Here is a 17,213-nt window from a genome sequence, read left to right on the forward strand (position 1 = left end):
ATAAACTGCTGCTTCCTGTTGAGATTCAGTTTTTGAGCCATCTGTACATAGGATGCAATGATTTAAAAATTATGACTTGTACGCAGCGTGCAGATGGATGTTGATATGTGGAAGCGCTTGTCCCAAAAGTGGAAAGAGAAGTCGTATGTAGTCTGATTATCCATGGTGGCATATACAGCTTCGTCAGTGGAGTAATCAAATCTAGATTAAAATCTCTACTGTGGAGAAGGTTTTTTAGTCTTATTCTAGCAGGTTTATTGATTCCTTTTTGTTGTTGATAATGTTGTTACCATTCTAATGTAAAAAGAGTTTTCTGTAGGAGGTAAGCTGGTAGGGATTTTATTTTAGCTCCATAAGAAAGTAATTAGCTATGTCTTCTAATTTGTAAAGGAAGTTCTTGGGCCTCAGCGTACAGGCTCTGCACAGGCGAGTACGGATAGCTCCAAGAGCTATTCGAAGCGCACAGCGATGTATTGGGTCGAGCCATCTCAGGACACTAGGTCTTGTTGAGTCATAGACTGGGGCACCATAGTCTAACTTAGACCGAATTAGCAGGCGATATAAACTGAGTAGTATTATTCTATCTGCTCCCCAGTATATGGTGGATAGGACTTTTAAAATATTCATTTTCTTTAGACAATGGACTCTTATGTGACAAATATGCTCTAAAAACGTCAATATTTTGTCAAAAACAAGTCCTAAGAAACAGACACTATTTTTAACTGGGATGATCTGTTCTTTCAACCTGAGTTCTCGCTCCGGGTGAAGATTCCTTTTTCTGCAGAAATATATACATGTGGTCTTTTGTACTAAACTCCTATATCCATTTCTTTCTGTCCATTTTATGACTTTGTTTATAGCTACTTGTAATTGTCGTTCTATCGTCCTCATATGCTGCCCTTGATAAGAAATGCTGAAACCATCAGCATAGACAGTTGTGAAGATGTTGTTTGGTAATTGTTCTATTATTGTACTGAAGTGGACTGTAAAAAGTGTGGAACTTAGCACAGATCCTTGAGGGACTCCTCCTTCCTGACAGTAAGTTTTTTTTTTTTTTTTTTGTATTATTCATTCGAACTTGGAAAGTCTGACTCTTAAGGAAATTATCTATGTAGAGGGGTAGATGTTCTCTAAGGCCAAGCTGATGTTACCTTCTAAGTATACCATGGTGCAAGGTGGTGTCATATGCTTTCTCGATATCAGAATTAACCATGACTTGATGCTGTTTCCTGAGAAAAGCTTTTCTAACCGGATTTTCCAGTTGTTCAAGTACATCTAAGGTAGAACGATTTTTTTGAAAGCCATATGTGTTGGGTTGAGAAGTTCATTATTTTCTGGATACCATGTTAGGCTATTTTTGACCATTTTCTCTAAGATATTGCCCAAAGAGCTATTTGGGCAAAACATTTGGCAGATGTATTGGCAAAATCTTCACCAAGCACATTGACAATATCTAAGGTATTTGTGAACCGTCCTTTCCAATTTAACAATGGAGAGGGCTTTATTTGAGAATTGTTAGTCATCTTTCTGATCTTTTTCCAGATAAGTGTAGCTGGTGTGGTACTGGTTATGGTAGATGCGAATTTCATCCAAGTTTCTTTTTTGCTGATTTTTTGAACTTTCCTGACCTTAACTCTGGCTCTCTTGAATTGTATCAGATTGTCCATTGTTGGATTTTTTTGCGAAAGAGATTCCAAGCTCTATTTCTCTCTTTTTTTAGTTTCCTGGCACTCTTTGTCCACCATGGTTTTGGATATATTCTAATGTTAGAAGATGTTTTTGGTTTTGCTTTTACCACTGCTTGAAGAATGGTATCTGTGACATAAGCCACTGATCTTTATACTGTTTCTTGTTTAACAATAGTAAAAAAAAAAGTAAAGTGCAGCCATTATCAACCCACTGCAGGATGGAAGCCTCCTCAACAATTCATGCTGAGGGAAATGGACCATAATCTGCCACGCTGGTCCAGTGCGGGTTGGCAGATCGACCGTATTCAGCAGACAGGGGCTTTAACCCCGGTCTACTCAAAGAGCGTGTGCTACTCTGCACTCCCGCTCCTGCCCACTCGGCTACGGAGGCTGTACAACAATATTGTTTAACAATATTGCGGTCTAACTTGGCTAGTGTCCTGAATGTTTTCCAATCTCCATCATATATTTTCCACCCGGGGTGTCTACTGGCTTCACATCGGGTTTTCTTCATGATTTTCAAAATAATGGGACAGTGCGGATGATGTTCATTTAGGTCACCTAAAATGCAGAACGGAGATGGTAGTTGAGCAATCAGCTCTTTGAAATCTTTCAATGGAAATTCTTCACTAGGAGATAGATATATTGATGTTATGGTAATATTGAAGTCTATTGCTAGACGGGCTGCGACTGCTTCTAATGGTGTGTTCAATGGTATTGCTTGGAAAGGCACATGCCTGTTAACTAATATTGCAACTCCTCCTCGCGTTGTTTTATCTGATATGCGATCCTTTCTATATGTGCTATATTTGTGATTGTACTAATGTCCTGTGATCTTATGTAGGTTTCTTGCAGGCACATACTTAGTGAATGGTACTGAGTAATGAGGTCTATAATATCATTAATGTTTGGGCGAAAACCTCAACAGTGCCACTGGATAATCGTGTCTGTCATTTGGGGATGGTCCCTCTGATTGTTTCCTTGTGGCTGTTTTCGTCTTGGTTTCGTCTTTCTTTGAAAAATATGGTCTACCAGTATTCATTTCTTCGGGATATACTGTCTTACACTGCAGTGTAGGTATTCTGATTTTACTGATTTTGGTGGCTTCGGGGTGTTAAAAGTGAGTATCAGATTCCTTGTGGGGGTGATTAACCCTTCTTTTTTAACTATAATTCTTTTAACACTGATGACTCCTTGTTCCTGATATTCAATTTGAATTTCCTCTTCGGGCACATTTAGAAGGTCCCATTCCGTAATGACACCTTTTAAGGTATTTAATGTATTGTGTGGGGATAACATTACTGGTATTCCTGCAAAGGTTGTCATTTGTAATAATCTTTCGGAGTGTTTAGCATTGGCCGTTTCTACCAAATTATCATCTAATTTTAGTCTTTTAACGTTTTTTGGTGGGCCGACATAACTCTCAAGAGTCTTTTGTATGAGAAAGGGTGACAATTGACCTATCGCTTTCTCAGTGTTTGAATGTATAATAATATATGTTGGAGAATTTAAAGCTTTAGCATCAGTTTTTAATCTCTTTGTGGAAACAGAGTCACTTCTATCGCCTTTTCTAGTTGCTTTAGAAGTATCTCCGAAAGAACTAGATTCCTCATATCTTGGATCAGTTCTATTCGGTTCCATTGATCCAGTGAATGTCTGGGCATTGGAGTCAGTTCGCTCCCTTTCGCCCTGGAAGGGAGAGCTTTTTCCCCTCCAGGTTACCGGCCACGCCACGTGGAGACAGGAGCAGTGCCACCCTGTGACCAAGCACTATGAAGTTATTAACTAATATATATATACAAGAAAAGGAAAAGAGAAGGTTACTTTCCTTTTTGATCGAGTAAAGTTTCTTCCTTTACTATAGATTATCTAATTGTATGTTAATGAAGACTTTAAATAAGGGAAACTATTTCTATTTCAAGAAAGAGCGCTAATTCAGAGCAGTGTCACTTGGTCACAGAATCGCTTGGCACCTGGGACCGAATGCATTTGGAAACATTATGTTCATTTGCTGCTGGATTCTTGAATTTTCCTCTGTTGGAAGATACACTTATTACGATGGCTATATTTGGAAGAAGTTAGCAACTTTGGCAAGAAGCGTGACTACTCGTTGATGATCAGTTTCAGAGGCTTCATATTTAAATTGTTATAAAACCGTTGCTTGGATATTGTATTGAGAAGACAAGATTTTCTATTGAGCTATTTTAGAAACCGACACCCTAGGGAAAGAAATTTATTGACGGTTATTTGAGTGGCTCCAGGCCAGATTTCGGACGCATATAACTGAAAGATGCATCTTTGCGCATGATTTATGACCATGTTTTTTTTATATTAGATCGCTGCTGTTTCCTGTATGACCAACCATTTTGCTTTTTTTTAGTTCTTTTTGTCAATATGAAAACAGCGGGAATTCAAAGAAAGATTTTTGCTAAATATTACTCCTAGGTCTTTTTGGGCATACAGTCTTATGAAAATGAAGGCACTTTGGATCAATTGTCAATCAGCGATCCTGTTTGGAGCTACACCAAACAAATACTCAGAATACTATAAAACTGAATACTATAAAAACCGAAACGTAAATATATAGTACTTATCTTTATGAAGATTTGATAAAATCCATCAAAGCTGCTTGATAATTGTCTAAGAAACCTGGTGATACTCAAATCTAGGCGATCTAGTGGGCAATAGTGAGGTAGAAGGGTGGAAGAGTGAATACAATCACCGTCCTACCCACAGAGGGTGGTAAAAGGAGGGTTAGAACTTTGTCAATAACATGAGGAACACTGTCTGCACATTACGGCTACGATAGTCGGGCTCAGGCAAGAATAGCAAGATATTTTTATACCCGGAAACTCGGGTGTTTCATCCAGCAAATTAGGCAAACGAAGAACATGCAAGTTATAGACGTAACACATAACTAACACTTCTTCATTGTGCTTCACTGTGGAGAAACCACAGTGAACATATTTCGGCATTGGGCAATAACACATTACCAAGGCATGTTTGGTGTCCTTGACCGACACATGCTAAAAAAAACAAAAAAAAAACTATCGTATTAAGTCCACCCAAGAACGATCTCATCTGTCCATCTGTAATCTATAACCTGCGTGTGTTCTCTGGCCAATTTGCCTTGTTTTATAGATGAGAAAAAACCTTGCTTTCTGTTTGAGACCGACTAACTCATTCACGAAGTGAAAAAATCATGAGTTCATCGCGTTATTGACAGGATTCAAACCCGGAACATTCCCACACAGTGTGCGTAGGATGGTGATTATAATTATTGTGTTACCCGCACATATTGAACACATGCTTTATTAAAAGCCTCTATTAGTGGATTTTCACAAGATGTGGAAAATATCTTTGTTCACAACATGGCTGAGTAAGTCCGTGTCCTTTACGATATGAAAAACAGCATCTACTAATAAAAATACACATTCTATAATTCGCTATAATCTTAAAAGTAGATGTAAATTATGCAGGGCGAATGCTGTATATCTGCAAAGATAAAGCCTGAACTCACATTATGCATTTAATCTGACCTTAAGATAATTTAAGAAGTGGATGGAAAAAAGCTGAAGGATTATAATCGTAGCACGGTTTATATTTTTGTTACATATCAGTATTATGAAGACAGGTTTACTATTTCTTCTTCACTCAACCTTAAACGGTTTTAAGTAAATATCATACATAACAACGTTCCTTTAAAGAGATATATAAATAAACCAGACACCTCATCTAGCTAATTCACAACAAAAATGTTTTGTCGATACATTTAAAATGCATAATTGAAACAATTTGCAACTACCATTTCTAGCCTTTAATTTAAGCAGTTCATAAATTGCAAAATTTCAACTTGAAAGTTTAATCAAACAATAAAAGCCGCGCTGTGGCAGGAAATAATGAAAAATATATCAAAAACAGACAGACAAATAGGGAAGATCGTCAAGAGAAAATTGATTTTTATCGCCATTCCCATCTTACGATAAACGACGTAGCAGATGGAAAAACATCTGGGATTATTTTTCTGACACCGTGGGAGTAATGAGGAACAATTTATGTTTATACTTGTTAGAGGAAGCCCTGTTGGTGGCAGCTTTATAAGAAACTAAAGAGAGGCAATGGACGTTGAATAATTTCCTTTATGACAAGGATACAGTTTGCGATCGCCTGCTTATGATGCTTTTCCATGTGTGGATTAACAAATCGAAATTACGTTTTCATTAAATATCCCTTCAGGGGAGAGTTTTGTTTCGCTGCACTTTGTTTAGTGTGGATTATCTTGTTCTAAATACCTCAGGAACTTATGGTAAACGTATCTTGATAGTAATTATTAATGATTTATTTTGTATTTTTAAGGGGGTATTTTCTGATCTGGCGTGGCCATTTAGGGTTAAACACGTATACAAGAGATATATAATACAATAACATCGCCGATTTAGCAGTCAGGTAGGCAAGAGCTGCAGTCGACTTAAATGGGTGTAATGAGAAAAGGTTGGGATAGATTTAAAGTCTCTGGCCAAAACTGCAAATATTTTTAGATATCTCAAAAAATAAACCTATGTATTTTTTTTTATATATATAAGAATACGCCACATCATGACAAGGTTTGTCAGCTTCAGGCAAGGGTTGTATGGTTTTCTTCAGCCGGAAACTCGGGTTTTTCATCTGTATTTGAGACAAAGCAACCTTGACTCAAAGTTGGTCGCATTGATTGTTTTTTTTTTGGATGGAAAACCTAAGTTTATGGGTAAAACTATGGGTAAAACTAGAGACGACGAATTGGACCCTGGTGTAAAACAAAATAATAATAATGAAGCCCGTAAAAGTCTCTTCCATCATGACTGGATTCAAAGATAGTCCTTTCTGTCACTTTTTGAAAGGACAGTACTTGTAACCACTTCTCACTGTATGATTACGATTGCCGATAAGAGAAAAACAATTCATAGGCACTCTAGACTGACTTCTTATTATAAACCTCTTATAAACGATCCCAGCCTTATGGTGTTATTAAAAATTGAGAACTTCTGGAACTCTGTTTCAGAGTTCCAGAAGAAACTAATCTGTTTAACACTGAATCTTGATGTACGATTGCATTTCTCACTTATTAAACACGTTTATTATTTTCAACAAATGGCTGTAGACAGTTAATTGATTATTTAATACCAAAGCAAAATAAAACGAAAGTGATTTGTAGTAAAATAACGCGATCTCTGTTTTAGGAGTGGGAAGTATACACGTAATCTCTTTTCATTACCAATTCTTCACATTATATCGTGTTTTTCTTTCGGCTCGAAAGTCAGTGACACGGTTGAAACAACCAAGAAAAGGCAGATTAAACCATGGCAAATAATATACTTATTTCTAACTCTCACTCTCATAAAAAATATAACATGCGTGGAACAAAAATATTATTCTTAAGGCACCCATAGTTTTTGAAGTGTTTATTCAGAGATTTTTTTCCCTCTCACGCGTCAGTTTATTTTTACTGTCTCGTGCTTTGTGATACATACGATGGATTTGAAAGAACTACAAATCTCATATCAGGACTAACTTTCAAGAAAATGTCAAATGTAATCGTTGAATATCGTTCCTATGAGAAACTGTGGTGAGGGTATTTGGCGTCTTCTACTACACGTGAAGGAATTGTATTGAAACTTTTTTATGGTGGGGAAATTTTATTGAAATAAACTTAAATTTAAAAAAAAACAATCAATGAGTGATTTAAAAAAATCACAGAAGAATGAAAGAGAATCTAAAAAATATTCTAAACCTAAGAATGTTCCAATATCTTCGTGGGGACTTTGAAAGTGCTGTATGAAAATTTCACTCACAAATACATCTTAAGTAATGGCATTTGGTGCAAAACATTAATTCTGATAATGCAGCACTCAGTTCGATTGTTTACGGATACCAAACTCATCATAGTGGCAACCCTCAACACTTTCAGTAAATCTAACTGCCCTTTTGTGGATCCTCTGTACAAATTCTGTCTTTTTATGTTAGGTGAGGCTAAATAATAAGATCCTTCTGCCTGCTATTAAAGGTCCTATTGATCATCAATAGTGCACCGTGAGCATTCTTGAATGCAAGGAAAGTTTCCTATCCCACCGTATAAAACCATGCACCAGATGCATAAGTTACCATTGGGAGAAAGACTCCATTATAATAGAGTTGCAAAGTTTTCCTTGAAAGTCCCCAGTGGGTGCGTGATACTCACATTAAAGCTCCAGAAAATCTCCTGATTTTTATATGCTTGCATCACAGCTGTTAAGTCGGTCATCCTAAACCACTTTTAATTCTGGATCCCTAAAGTGAAATAAATCCAGAATTTCTTTAACACAGATGCAAAAATCCAATGGTAATAATATTTTGAAAGATGACCAGAGGTTTTTAACCAATCTAAGTCATTCTGGTTCAATTTACCATCCCTCCTATCATTAAATTATAGTCAAACCTTGTCAGCTTTCTCTGTAAAAGTTTGCTGATGATATGAAGAAAATCAGTAATATGATTAGGGGGGCGACACCAAACTCTGAGAAACTCCGTGTGCTGCATCAGCCCATTTTGAAGAACATGATTATCGCCCTCTGTCTCGTTCCATTCAGCCATTCCCTTAGGGATCTTCCCGATAATCCCAGCGTGCACCAATTTGTACAACAGTCTCTAATGGAAGACTGAATCTAAAGCTTTAACTAAAGTGTCCAATAGTAAGAAATATCGAAAATGTTTTGAGAGTCTAAATGCTTTATGATTTCATTATCAGACAAGACTTTCCTTTCGCAAACTCGTGCTTTGATTCCTTTAGGATTTTATCATTACCTTGACAGGAATGAAAAGACATTTCAAGTATGAAATGTATTCTGAAATCATCGATTCTTTTTTCTTATCCACCACCGAAGCTAAACTCAGTGGTCAGTAGTTTTGCTGATAGGTGCTCCTCAGAGATCATTATCTTACTGCAATCTAACTCTTCTTTATACTCTCTGGCTCAAATATGCTTTCAGCTGCAAAAATAGATACCAAAATACTTGTTGGGCCATGAAAGCGCCATGCTGTTAATGGCGCTTTCAAACAGCTACAGGGTGTTTCATAAAGGACGCAAATGAAGAAGTTAGAATTTACGGGCAGGCAAATGTTATGTCAAGTTTGAAGTGTAGGTGGCAACACTGCACCCAAAGTAAGCAGTTGAATAACCGTGACATGCATTAGTCTCGATCAGGCATCCAGTCGGTTGTGTTGTGTTGTGTTGTGTCGGCCATTTCGTTTTCCAAGAATGAGCGTGTTTATTTTAGAGTCTTACTTCGCGTATAAATCTTACGTGTGCAAGGCGAGTTTCAGATGAAATTTGCTCGGTCGTTTGCCCCCAAAAAGTGGTCTCTCCCTAGGACACTCAGGCGACCCTGGCGGAGACCATCCAGAGAATTATGGGCAGCCTGGCTACCTCCTAGTGGTGTGTGCGGGTAACGTAGGGTCCCACCAAGGGCCCTGAAGCCAAATACCAAGACACACAACAGAACCACCTATCGAAATATGGCATATACACACAACACTTTTCTGGTATTTACAGTAGTATTGTATTTCTTCACAGCATACAAGCGGCACAGATGTGGAAAACCACAGGTGGCGCCTGACCCTAATACTATGTCCCCAAAAAGTCAACAATATCGCTATAATTGCGAAATTTCGTGAGACTGGAAGTGTGGAGAACAAAAAGAGCCCAGGCCGGCCATCACTGTTAACTGCGAACGTTTAACCCGCTCACCATGAAAATCGCTTAGGAAGTTATGTTCTCAAACCGGACTGTCATCAACTGCTGTTTTCAGGGCTACAAAGAAGTTAAAATTGCATGCTTACTGTATTGGTGTCGTTCAAGAACTGAAAGAACCCGACCATGAAAAACGTGTACGGTATTGTCGTTGGTTTCGTTCTTTTGTTGATGAAAATGGAATTGAGATGTTGGATCGTGTTTATTTTAGTGGTAAGGCTTGGTTCCACTTGGATGGTTATGTGAATAGTCAGAATAGCCACATATAGAACAGCGAAAACCCACATCCGTATCACGAACGATCATTACAGATCCTGAATATTGGGGTTTGCCATCTCGCGCAGTCGTGTTATAGGGCCTATATTTTTTGACAAAAGTGTGAATGTAGAAATTTATCGTGACATAAATCCAACAGGAGGTGAATGAACGAGAATGTTGGTTTTAACAAGGTGGTACGACCTATCATATAGCAAATGAAACGATGGCCATGTTACAGGAATTTTTTTGGAAATCGCTTGATCTCAAAAAACTTGTGGCTCCAAGATCTCCAGATCTTACTCCTTCAGATTTTTTTCTTTGGGGATAATTAAAAGGTGAAGTGTTTCACAACAATCCTCATACTCTTGACGAATTGAAGGCTAACATTGAAAAAAAATTGCAAAAATTACGTAAGGTGGCTGCAAATGTCATGAAAAAGGGTACGAACCTGCATCCATGGGAGTGGGAACCATTTCCAACTCTTGTTGTAAAGGTTGTGTAATTTCTTTTCGTTGTAAAGGTAAAAGTATGTGTAATTTATTTCCCTTTTGTGTGAATTGCTAAAATTCCTATAATGCGGTTGGGTCCTTTGTGAAACATCTTGTATTAGAATAAAATACAATATATGATGTTTTATTTTCATATATTTGTGGGAGGTCAAGTTTATGCATACAAAGAGCAATATGCTGGTATTCACCAATTGAGTCATATATATCATCTACATTAGCGGAGAATCCACCAAGTCCCATTGAACTAAATGGATTGGGTTTAACAAATATATCTGTTTGTTTTGAGGAGGTGATATATTTGCGCTCATTTACTTTTGTTCTTATCCATTTTCTGGGGATTAGTAGTCTGCTGGTGTCCATATTTTCCTATGCGTGAATTTCAAGAACCGATTCATCTCCATCCATGTGTTTTTTTTTTTCCCTCAAATGTTTTCAGTACTAGATTTTTCTATTAATCTTATACAGAGCTTTTTATTTGTTCTACAGGCTGCTGTGCTGGATTTTTATCTGGAAAGGACTGTTGATGATGTATTTAGAGCACGAGTCGCATTTTGATTTGAAAGATAATCCTTTTAATGTGGAGAGGGCTAATCTCGCTTATTAAGATATTGAAATATTTGTGAGAAATTAAAAATCAGTCTCTTGAATTTTAAAATTTCTTTTCCCTCTTCTACTGGAAGGACTCAGATTGAATATACCGTATGATTTCCTTGACGGTTTGGGCAGCATTGCGATTGATTAGTGTAGCCTATATGGATATATTCTTTAGAACCACTGGAAGAACAGTAGTTAACACCTCTGCGGACTACTTGTGAAGGACCAAATATTTGGAACTTAAAGCACTGGACTGGATTGGGAAATGCAAGGTCGAATTTGGCATTTTAACTATCCAGCAGCTTTTTACAGATTCAATGTCTTAAATGTGAGAACAATTTCCCAAGTGATGAAATATTACATTATTTTGACAACTGTTCTGTTTTAGCAGTTATTAAAATTTGATCACTTATTTCCTAAACGAACTTTTCCTTGGGTACATTAAGAATATTCTACTCTGCTACTGTATTAACTCTAAAAAAATCCGGGGTGGCGTGTGAGAAGCATTCAGGGTTACCTTTTTGAGAATTCCAACGATATTTCTGTAAAAGTAATAAATAAGAAACCCGACCTCTTCAAGATTTTCCTAATTATACATGGTACTGTTGCGTCATGACATAATACTTTGAATCAGTTTGCAAATTAATGCACTTTTTCACGTATAATTTAATCTCTGTCCACTGTTTTATTAAATCTATAGGTTTGTTATTTCAAAACAGACTGTTTCATAGTGAGAGTTGATTTATACATTAAAAATATTTATATTTTCAGGCGTTTTCACTTGCTACTAAAATGGCCAAAATAATTGTCCTGGGTGTTCTGTTCTTTGCAGCTATCGTCGTTGCTGAGTACGAAATAGAAAGGTAAGAAAATAATTCTAATTTCTTATTTATACGAAAGAGATGGTTGTTTTCAGAAAAAAAAAAAACAAATATTATATTCTCCCTCACCTAAAATAAATACAACCTGGTCTCTTTGTGCCCTAACTCTAGTAGAGTCAGACCACATAAGCACCGTGCGAGGTATGTTTCTTAAAGATGATTGAGTTTATAGATGAAATCCATTCATCACTATGTTATACTTTTGAGTCTGAGTTTCTAGGACTTCCGCAACATGATTTTGAAATTTCACACGTTTTATTGAAAATATATTGCGCTAGTAAGAAATACTCTTATATCATAACACAATCAAACATGCTTTGATGTTGTTCAAAACCAATTTCTTCTTCACCCATTCAATTGAAATTTTATGGACGAATTTTTAGCGATAGTGACACTTAGTTTACTTGGAACTTGGCGAGTAGAAAGATTCTACAAATGGTTTTCATGAGTAACTCTGCAAAACTTTACGAAAAGTCAATTTTCTTCTCAGATCACAAATGGATATAAGTTCATAAACCAGCATCCCGCTATGTTATGAAGTGGCTGAGTGCGAGTTTGGTTTGAAGATTTATGGTGTGTGGGCAGCCGAGGTCATAATACGCCAGTATCAATGGTTTAAGATCATCCCTTTATATAAAAAAGCTAAAGTTCACTTCATAATGCGATCTATGGTACTGGATCTGTACTTGAAAATAATATTTTATAGTTTGTATGAGTTTTTATAATGATGCGATAAAGGTTTCTAATTCGCAGAAAAGCGGACAAAAAAATGCGCCTGTTGTTGTTTTTAAGGTGGGTTTTAAGCCACGAATGCATCATTGACCAAGATTTGCCTTTCCAGAATTATTAACTTAAATCAAATTTGTTAGATTGGTTTTGAAATCGGATTTGCCGAATGAAATTAAACAGTTCATCTAGATTTGCAGAGTTATCTAATCTCTGTTGAGGGTTTGTTTGTTTGTTTGTTTGTTTCGGGATTTATTGGGCGCATCGGCAACTATGACCATAGTGCGCCATACATATGATAATTATGCATGCTATTTCTTTTCACTTACAGAAAATGGAAAAAGAAATCAGAAAATAATTTTTTTTTTTTTTTCCCTAACTAAAGGAGGTGATATACTTTAATCATCTTCAGAAAGTTATATATGCTTGAGACATTTGTTTCATTGTTTAAAAGTGAGGTAAGTGTAAGATCTTTTGTCGTGGCTGAAGTGCAAAGAATCTGGCGTTCTCTTGTATATTTTGTGCATTCGACCAGAATGTGTTTCACTGAGAGCAGTGTATTACAGTGATGACATTGAGGGGGTATTTCTCCTCTTAAAAGATAACCATGAGTGATATTTGTGTGCCCTATTCGCAGTCGAGCCAATATTACCTCTTGATGTCGGATTGAATTAAAGCTGGAAGGCCATCGCTCAAGGTTTGGCTTGATACTTCGAAGTTTATTATTAGGTTGATTTTCCCATGATAACTGCCATTGGCACATGCATTTTTCCTGGATTATTGTTCGATAGTCTTGATGAGGCACTTTCCATTTTTTCTCGGGTGGTAGGTGAGCTGATTTGGCAGCATTGTCCGCTAGTTCGTTTCCAGGAATTCCAATATGTCCTGGGACCCAGCAGAAATGTATGTTTTTTCCAAGTTCTGATAAGCTATGTAAAGAGCTGACTATTCTTTTCACGACTGGGTGGGTGATGTTCATGGTGTTTTTTAGTGCTTGGAGTGCACTTAAAGAATCTGTGAAAATTATACTGTTGTTAATATCAGAGGACTCGATATGGTTCAGTGCAACCTGAATTGCTATTAGTTCGGCGGAAAATATACCGAACTCAGGTGGTAACTGATAAGCTAATGTGATGTTTGGAAAAACTGCGGCGATTCCAACGTGGACATCATTCTTTGATCCATCCGTATGTACTATGGAAAAGCTGGGAAACTGGTCTACTACTGCATGGTATAGTTGCGAGAAGTTTTCTCTAGGCAAAGTAGATTTATTCCATTCATGCAGATGTAAGTCACATGAGGGTGGAATGATATTCCAAGGAGCAAGAGAGGATGGGAGGCTATGTGCCACATTGTCTAAGGTTAGATTTAGTTCTTCTAAGAGGTGTTCTATTCTCATACCCAAAGGACGATTAACATTAGGGCGGTTTTGGTATAACCTACTGTGCTGTGATGTGAAAAGTATAGGCCAGTTCGGGTGTTCTGGCATAGATCTAATTTTATAGGCATAACGTAGTATCAGTTGTTGTCGCCTGATTGAGAGAGGTGGTTCGTGTGCTTCAGCATATAAGCTATGTATTGGTGACGTGCGATATGCCCCTAAAGCAACGCGTATTCCACTATGATGGATAGGGTCAAGCCAGCGAAGGGCACTAGGTCTTGCTGAACTATAGACTGGTGCTCCGTAGTCAAGTTTCGATCTTATTAATGCTCTATATAACCGTAATAAAGTAAGGCGATCAGCTCCCCATTTGGTTGCAGAGAGAACCCGGATGATATTTAGTTTTTGTTGACATGATGTTCTTAGTCTTTTGATGTGCTCAACGAAAGTGAGTTTATGGTCTAAAGTGATTCCTAAGAACCGTATGCTGGGATGAACTGTTATTTGTTGGCGATTCAGTTGTAGCTCCGGATTGGGATGGAGTTTGCGTTGGCGGCAAAAATGGATGCAAAACGTTTTTTCTGGACAAAGTTGAAATCCATTAGTCTGAGCCCATGAACTGATCTTATTTATTGCCACTTGCAACTGTCTCTCAATAGTATTCATATTTTTAGCATGACACCAAATACTAAGATCGTCTACAAACAGTGCTTTATCAACAGTGTCTGGAATTTGTCCGGCAATGGAGTTTATTGCAATTATAAAAAGTGAAGCACTGAGTACAGAGCCTTGAGGAACTCCTTCTTCTTGGGAAAATACTTGGGACAGTGAGGTTTTGAATCGAACCTGGAATGTACGCTTGCATAGGAAATTCTGTATGAAAATCGGGAGGTGACCCCGAAGTCCATGACGATGTAATTCACGGAGTATTCCATACTTCCACGTGGAATCATAGGCCTTACTGATGTCAAAGCAGACTAACACATGGTGTTCCGATCTGAGGAATGCATTACGGATGGAATTCTCTAGTCTGACTAGTATATCTAGTGTAGATCTGTTTTGTCGGACACCGTATTGGGCAGAATGTAGCAGATTGAGATTTTCAAGGTACCAGATCAGTCGATGGTTCACCATCTTTTCGAGAATTTTGCAAATGCAACTGGTCAAGGCGATTGGTCTATAATGAGTGGGATTTGTAGGGTCTTTACCTGGTTTAGGGAAGGCAAGGACCGTAGCGTGATGCCATTGATTAGGAAATTTATCTTCCAGGAAGAGTCTGTTGAATAGATGAAGAAGTAACTGTAATGATTCGGTACTTAGTTCCTGAATCATGGAATAGTGAATGTTATCTGGTCCTACAGCACTGCGTCTAGATGTTGACAAAGCTCTATGTAATTCGTGAATGGTAAAAGGTAAATTATATTGTTCATCTCCTTTTGAAGAGAAGTTTAACTTATGTTTTTCTAAACTTGTTTTTAATCTTCTGAAGGTCGGTGTATAACTTTCTATTGCTGATGTTTTTGCAAAGGTTTCACCTAGTATATTGGCAATTCCAGCAGGATCATTTACATTCTGCCCTCTCCATTCCATGATGGGTAGGGGTATCGGTTTATATTTGCCACTCATTTTTCTGATTGCTTTCCAAATTTTATGTGTAGGCATTGCTTGATTAATAGTCGAAGTGAAGCGGATCCAAGCAGCCTTTTTATTGCAGCGTCTAACATATCTCGCTCTTGCTCTAGCACGCTTATATTGAATGAGATTGGTTGTAGTTGGACTCCGGCGAAAAGAATTCCAAGCTTTACTTTGCATTTTTTTAGCCACAAGGCATTCATCGCTCCACCAGGTTTTTGGATGAATCGGTAATTTTGATGAGGATTTCGGTACGGTTTGTTCTGCTGCATGTAATATCATTTTGGTGACATAGTCAACTGCTTCGTCAGTTGTGGAATTTTGGATTATTTCGGGATCAAGCTTGGTTAATTTTTTATAGGACTGCCAATCTGCTTTATCAGTAAGCCAGTGCGGAATTTTAGTAGGATGATGAGGGGGCTTATTAAGTAATTCAATTATTATGGGGAAATGATCGCTATGTAGCGGATCGTTGTTTACCGTCCACTTTAGAATAGGATATAAGGTTGCAGAACAGATAGACAAATCTATTGCAGTGCTTGTTCCTGAAGGAAGGTGAACGTATGTAGGTGAACCGTCATTTAGAAGAAGGAGGTTGTTATTGTCAAGACACTGTTCAATTAGTTTTCCTCTTTGGTCGATGCTGTTGTTACCCCAAAGAGTGTGATGACCATTTAAGTCTCCCAGAATGAGGAAAGGTGTTGGGAGTTGAGCTATAAGATTGTTGAGATCATTTTGCTGGAAGGTATAGCTTGGTGGAATGTATAAGGAGCAGATTGTCATATGGATGTCAGCAGCTATACGGACTGCTATTGCCTCGAGGGGAGTGTTCAGTGAGACCTGTTTGGTAGGAATATGTGGGTTTGTTAAAATAGCTACGCCACCATGTGCGATATTCTGATTGGTTCTGTCTTTTCTAATAATGTTATAATGAGACAGTTTTGGTGTATTTTGGGGTTTTAAATAAGTTTCTTGAAGGCAGATACATATTGGTGAGTATTTACAGGAAAGATCGTATAGGTCATCGATATTGGCGCGGAATCCACGACAGTTCCATTGTATTATTCTGTTCATTGTTTATCTCTTATTAGACTTTCTGAGCGTTTTCGGGTTGTTGATGTTTTCTGTTTTTCACTTTTGTTTTTATCTTTTTTTGGGAAGGAAGGCCTTTCGGTGTCCATATCTTCTTCAACAAAGATTTGAAGAACAGGGTCATCTGCTGATTTTTCTTTAGTGTCCATTTGTTGTTGGTGACTAGAAGTTAGGATATGTTTTTCTTTAAATCCTTCGTCCGGAGTGTTTATGTTTTCTTGTGGTATGGTAATTGGTGTATTGACTGCTTGGGTTTGAGTTGCACTGTACAAAGATTTTACGTAATTTGAGAAAGACTGCTTTGGAGGTACTGTTATTTCAGTTTGCGATCCGGTTGATTGGAATTTTTTGGTGGCTTGGGCATACGTAGGTCTGTCTGAATGAATTGGTGGTGAGATGATTCTTTTTGCTTCTTGGTAAGAAACATTATGCTCAGTTTTATATTTTTGGATAAGTTTCTCACTTTTCCAGCGCTCGCATATTCTGGCATAAGCGGGATGATCCTTTTTGCAATTTGGACATACTGATTGAGGAGCATTACAGTTTTCGCAATCGTGTTCGATTGAACCACACTTTGCGCAAGTAGGGATTCCCCGGCAAGCTGTTTGGGAATGTCCATACTTCTGGCATCGGAAACACCGTAGCGGGTTTGGGACGTATGGTCTCACATTACATACCAGATATCCG

General features: G+C 37.7%; 1 protein-coding gene across 1 annotated transcript in view; it reads left to right on the top strand.

Moving 5' to 3' along the window:
• The window catches only part of LOC150077518 (uncharacterized), a 107,927-nt gene that overhangs the window by 63,154 nt on the left and 27,560 nt on the right, over positions 1 to 17,213 (top strand). Inside the window, exon 2 of the mRNA XM_090386411.1 lies at positions 11,586 to 11,677. Coding sequence (XP_090242537.1) covers positions 11,607 to 11,677 — 71 coding nt within the window. The 5' untranslated portion in view covers positions 11,586 to 11,606. The remainder of the gene's footprint in view (positions 1 to 11,585; positions 11,678 to 17,213) is intronic.

Source organism: Mastigoproctus giganteus, chromosome 12 (assembly GCF_048544385.1).
Source record: "Mastigoproctus giganteus isolate SK-2022 chromosome 12, ASM4854438v1, whole genome shotgun sequence".
In the NCBI taxonomy this organism is placed as follows: domain Eukaryota; kingdom Metazoa; phylum Arthropoda; class Arachnida; order Uropygi; family Thelyphonidae; genus Mastigoproctus; species Mastigoproctus giganteus.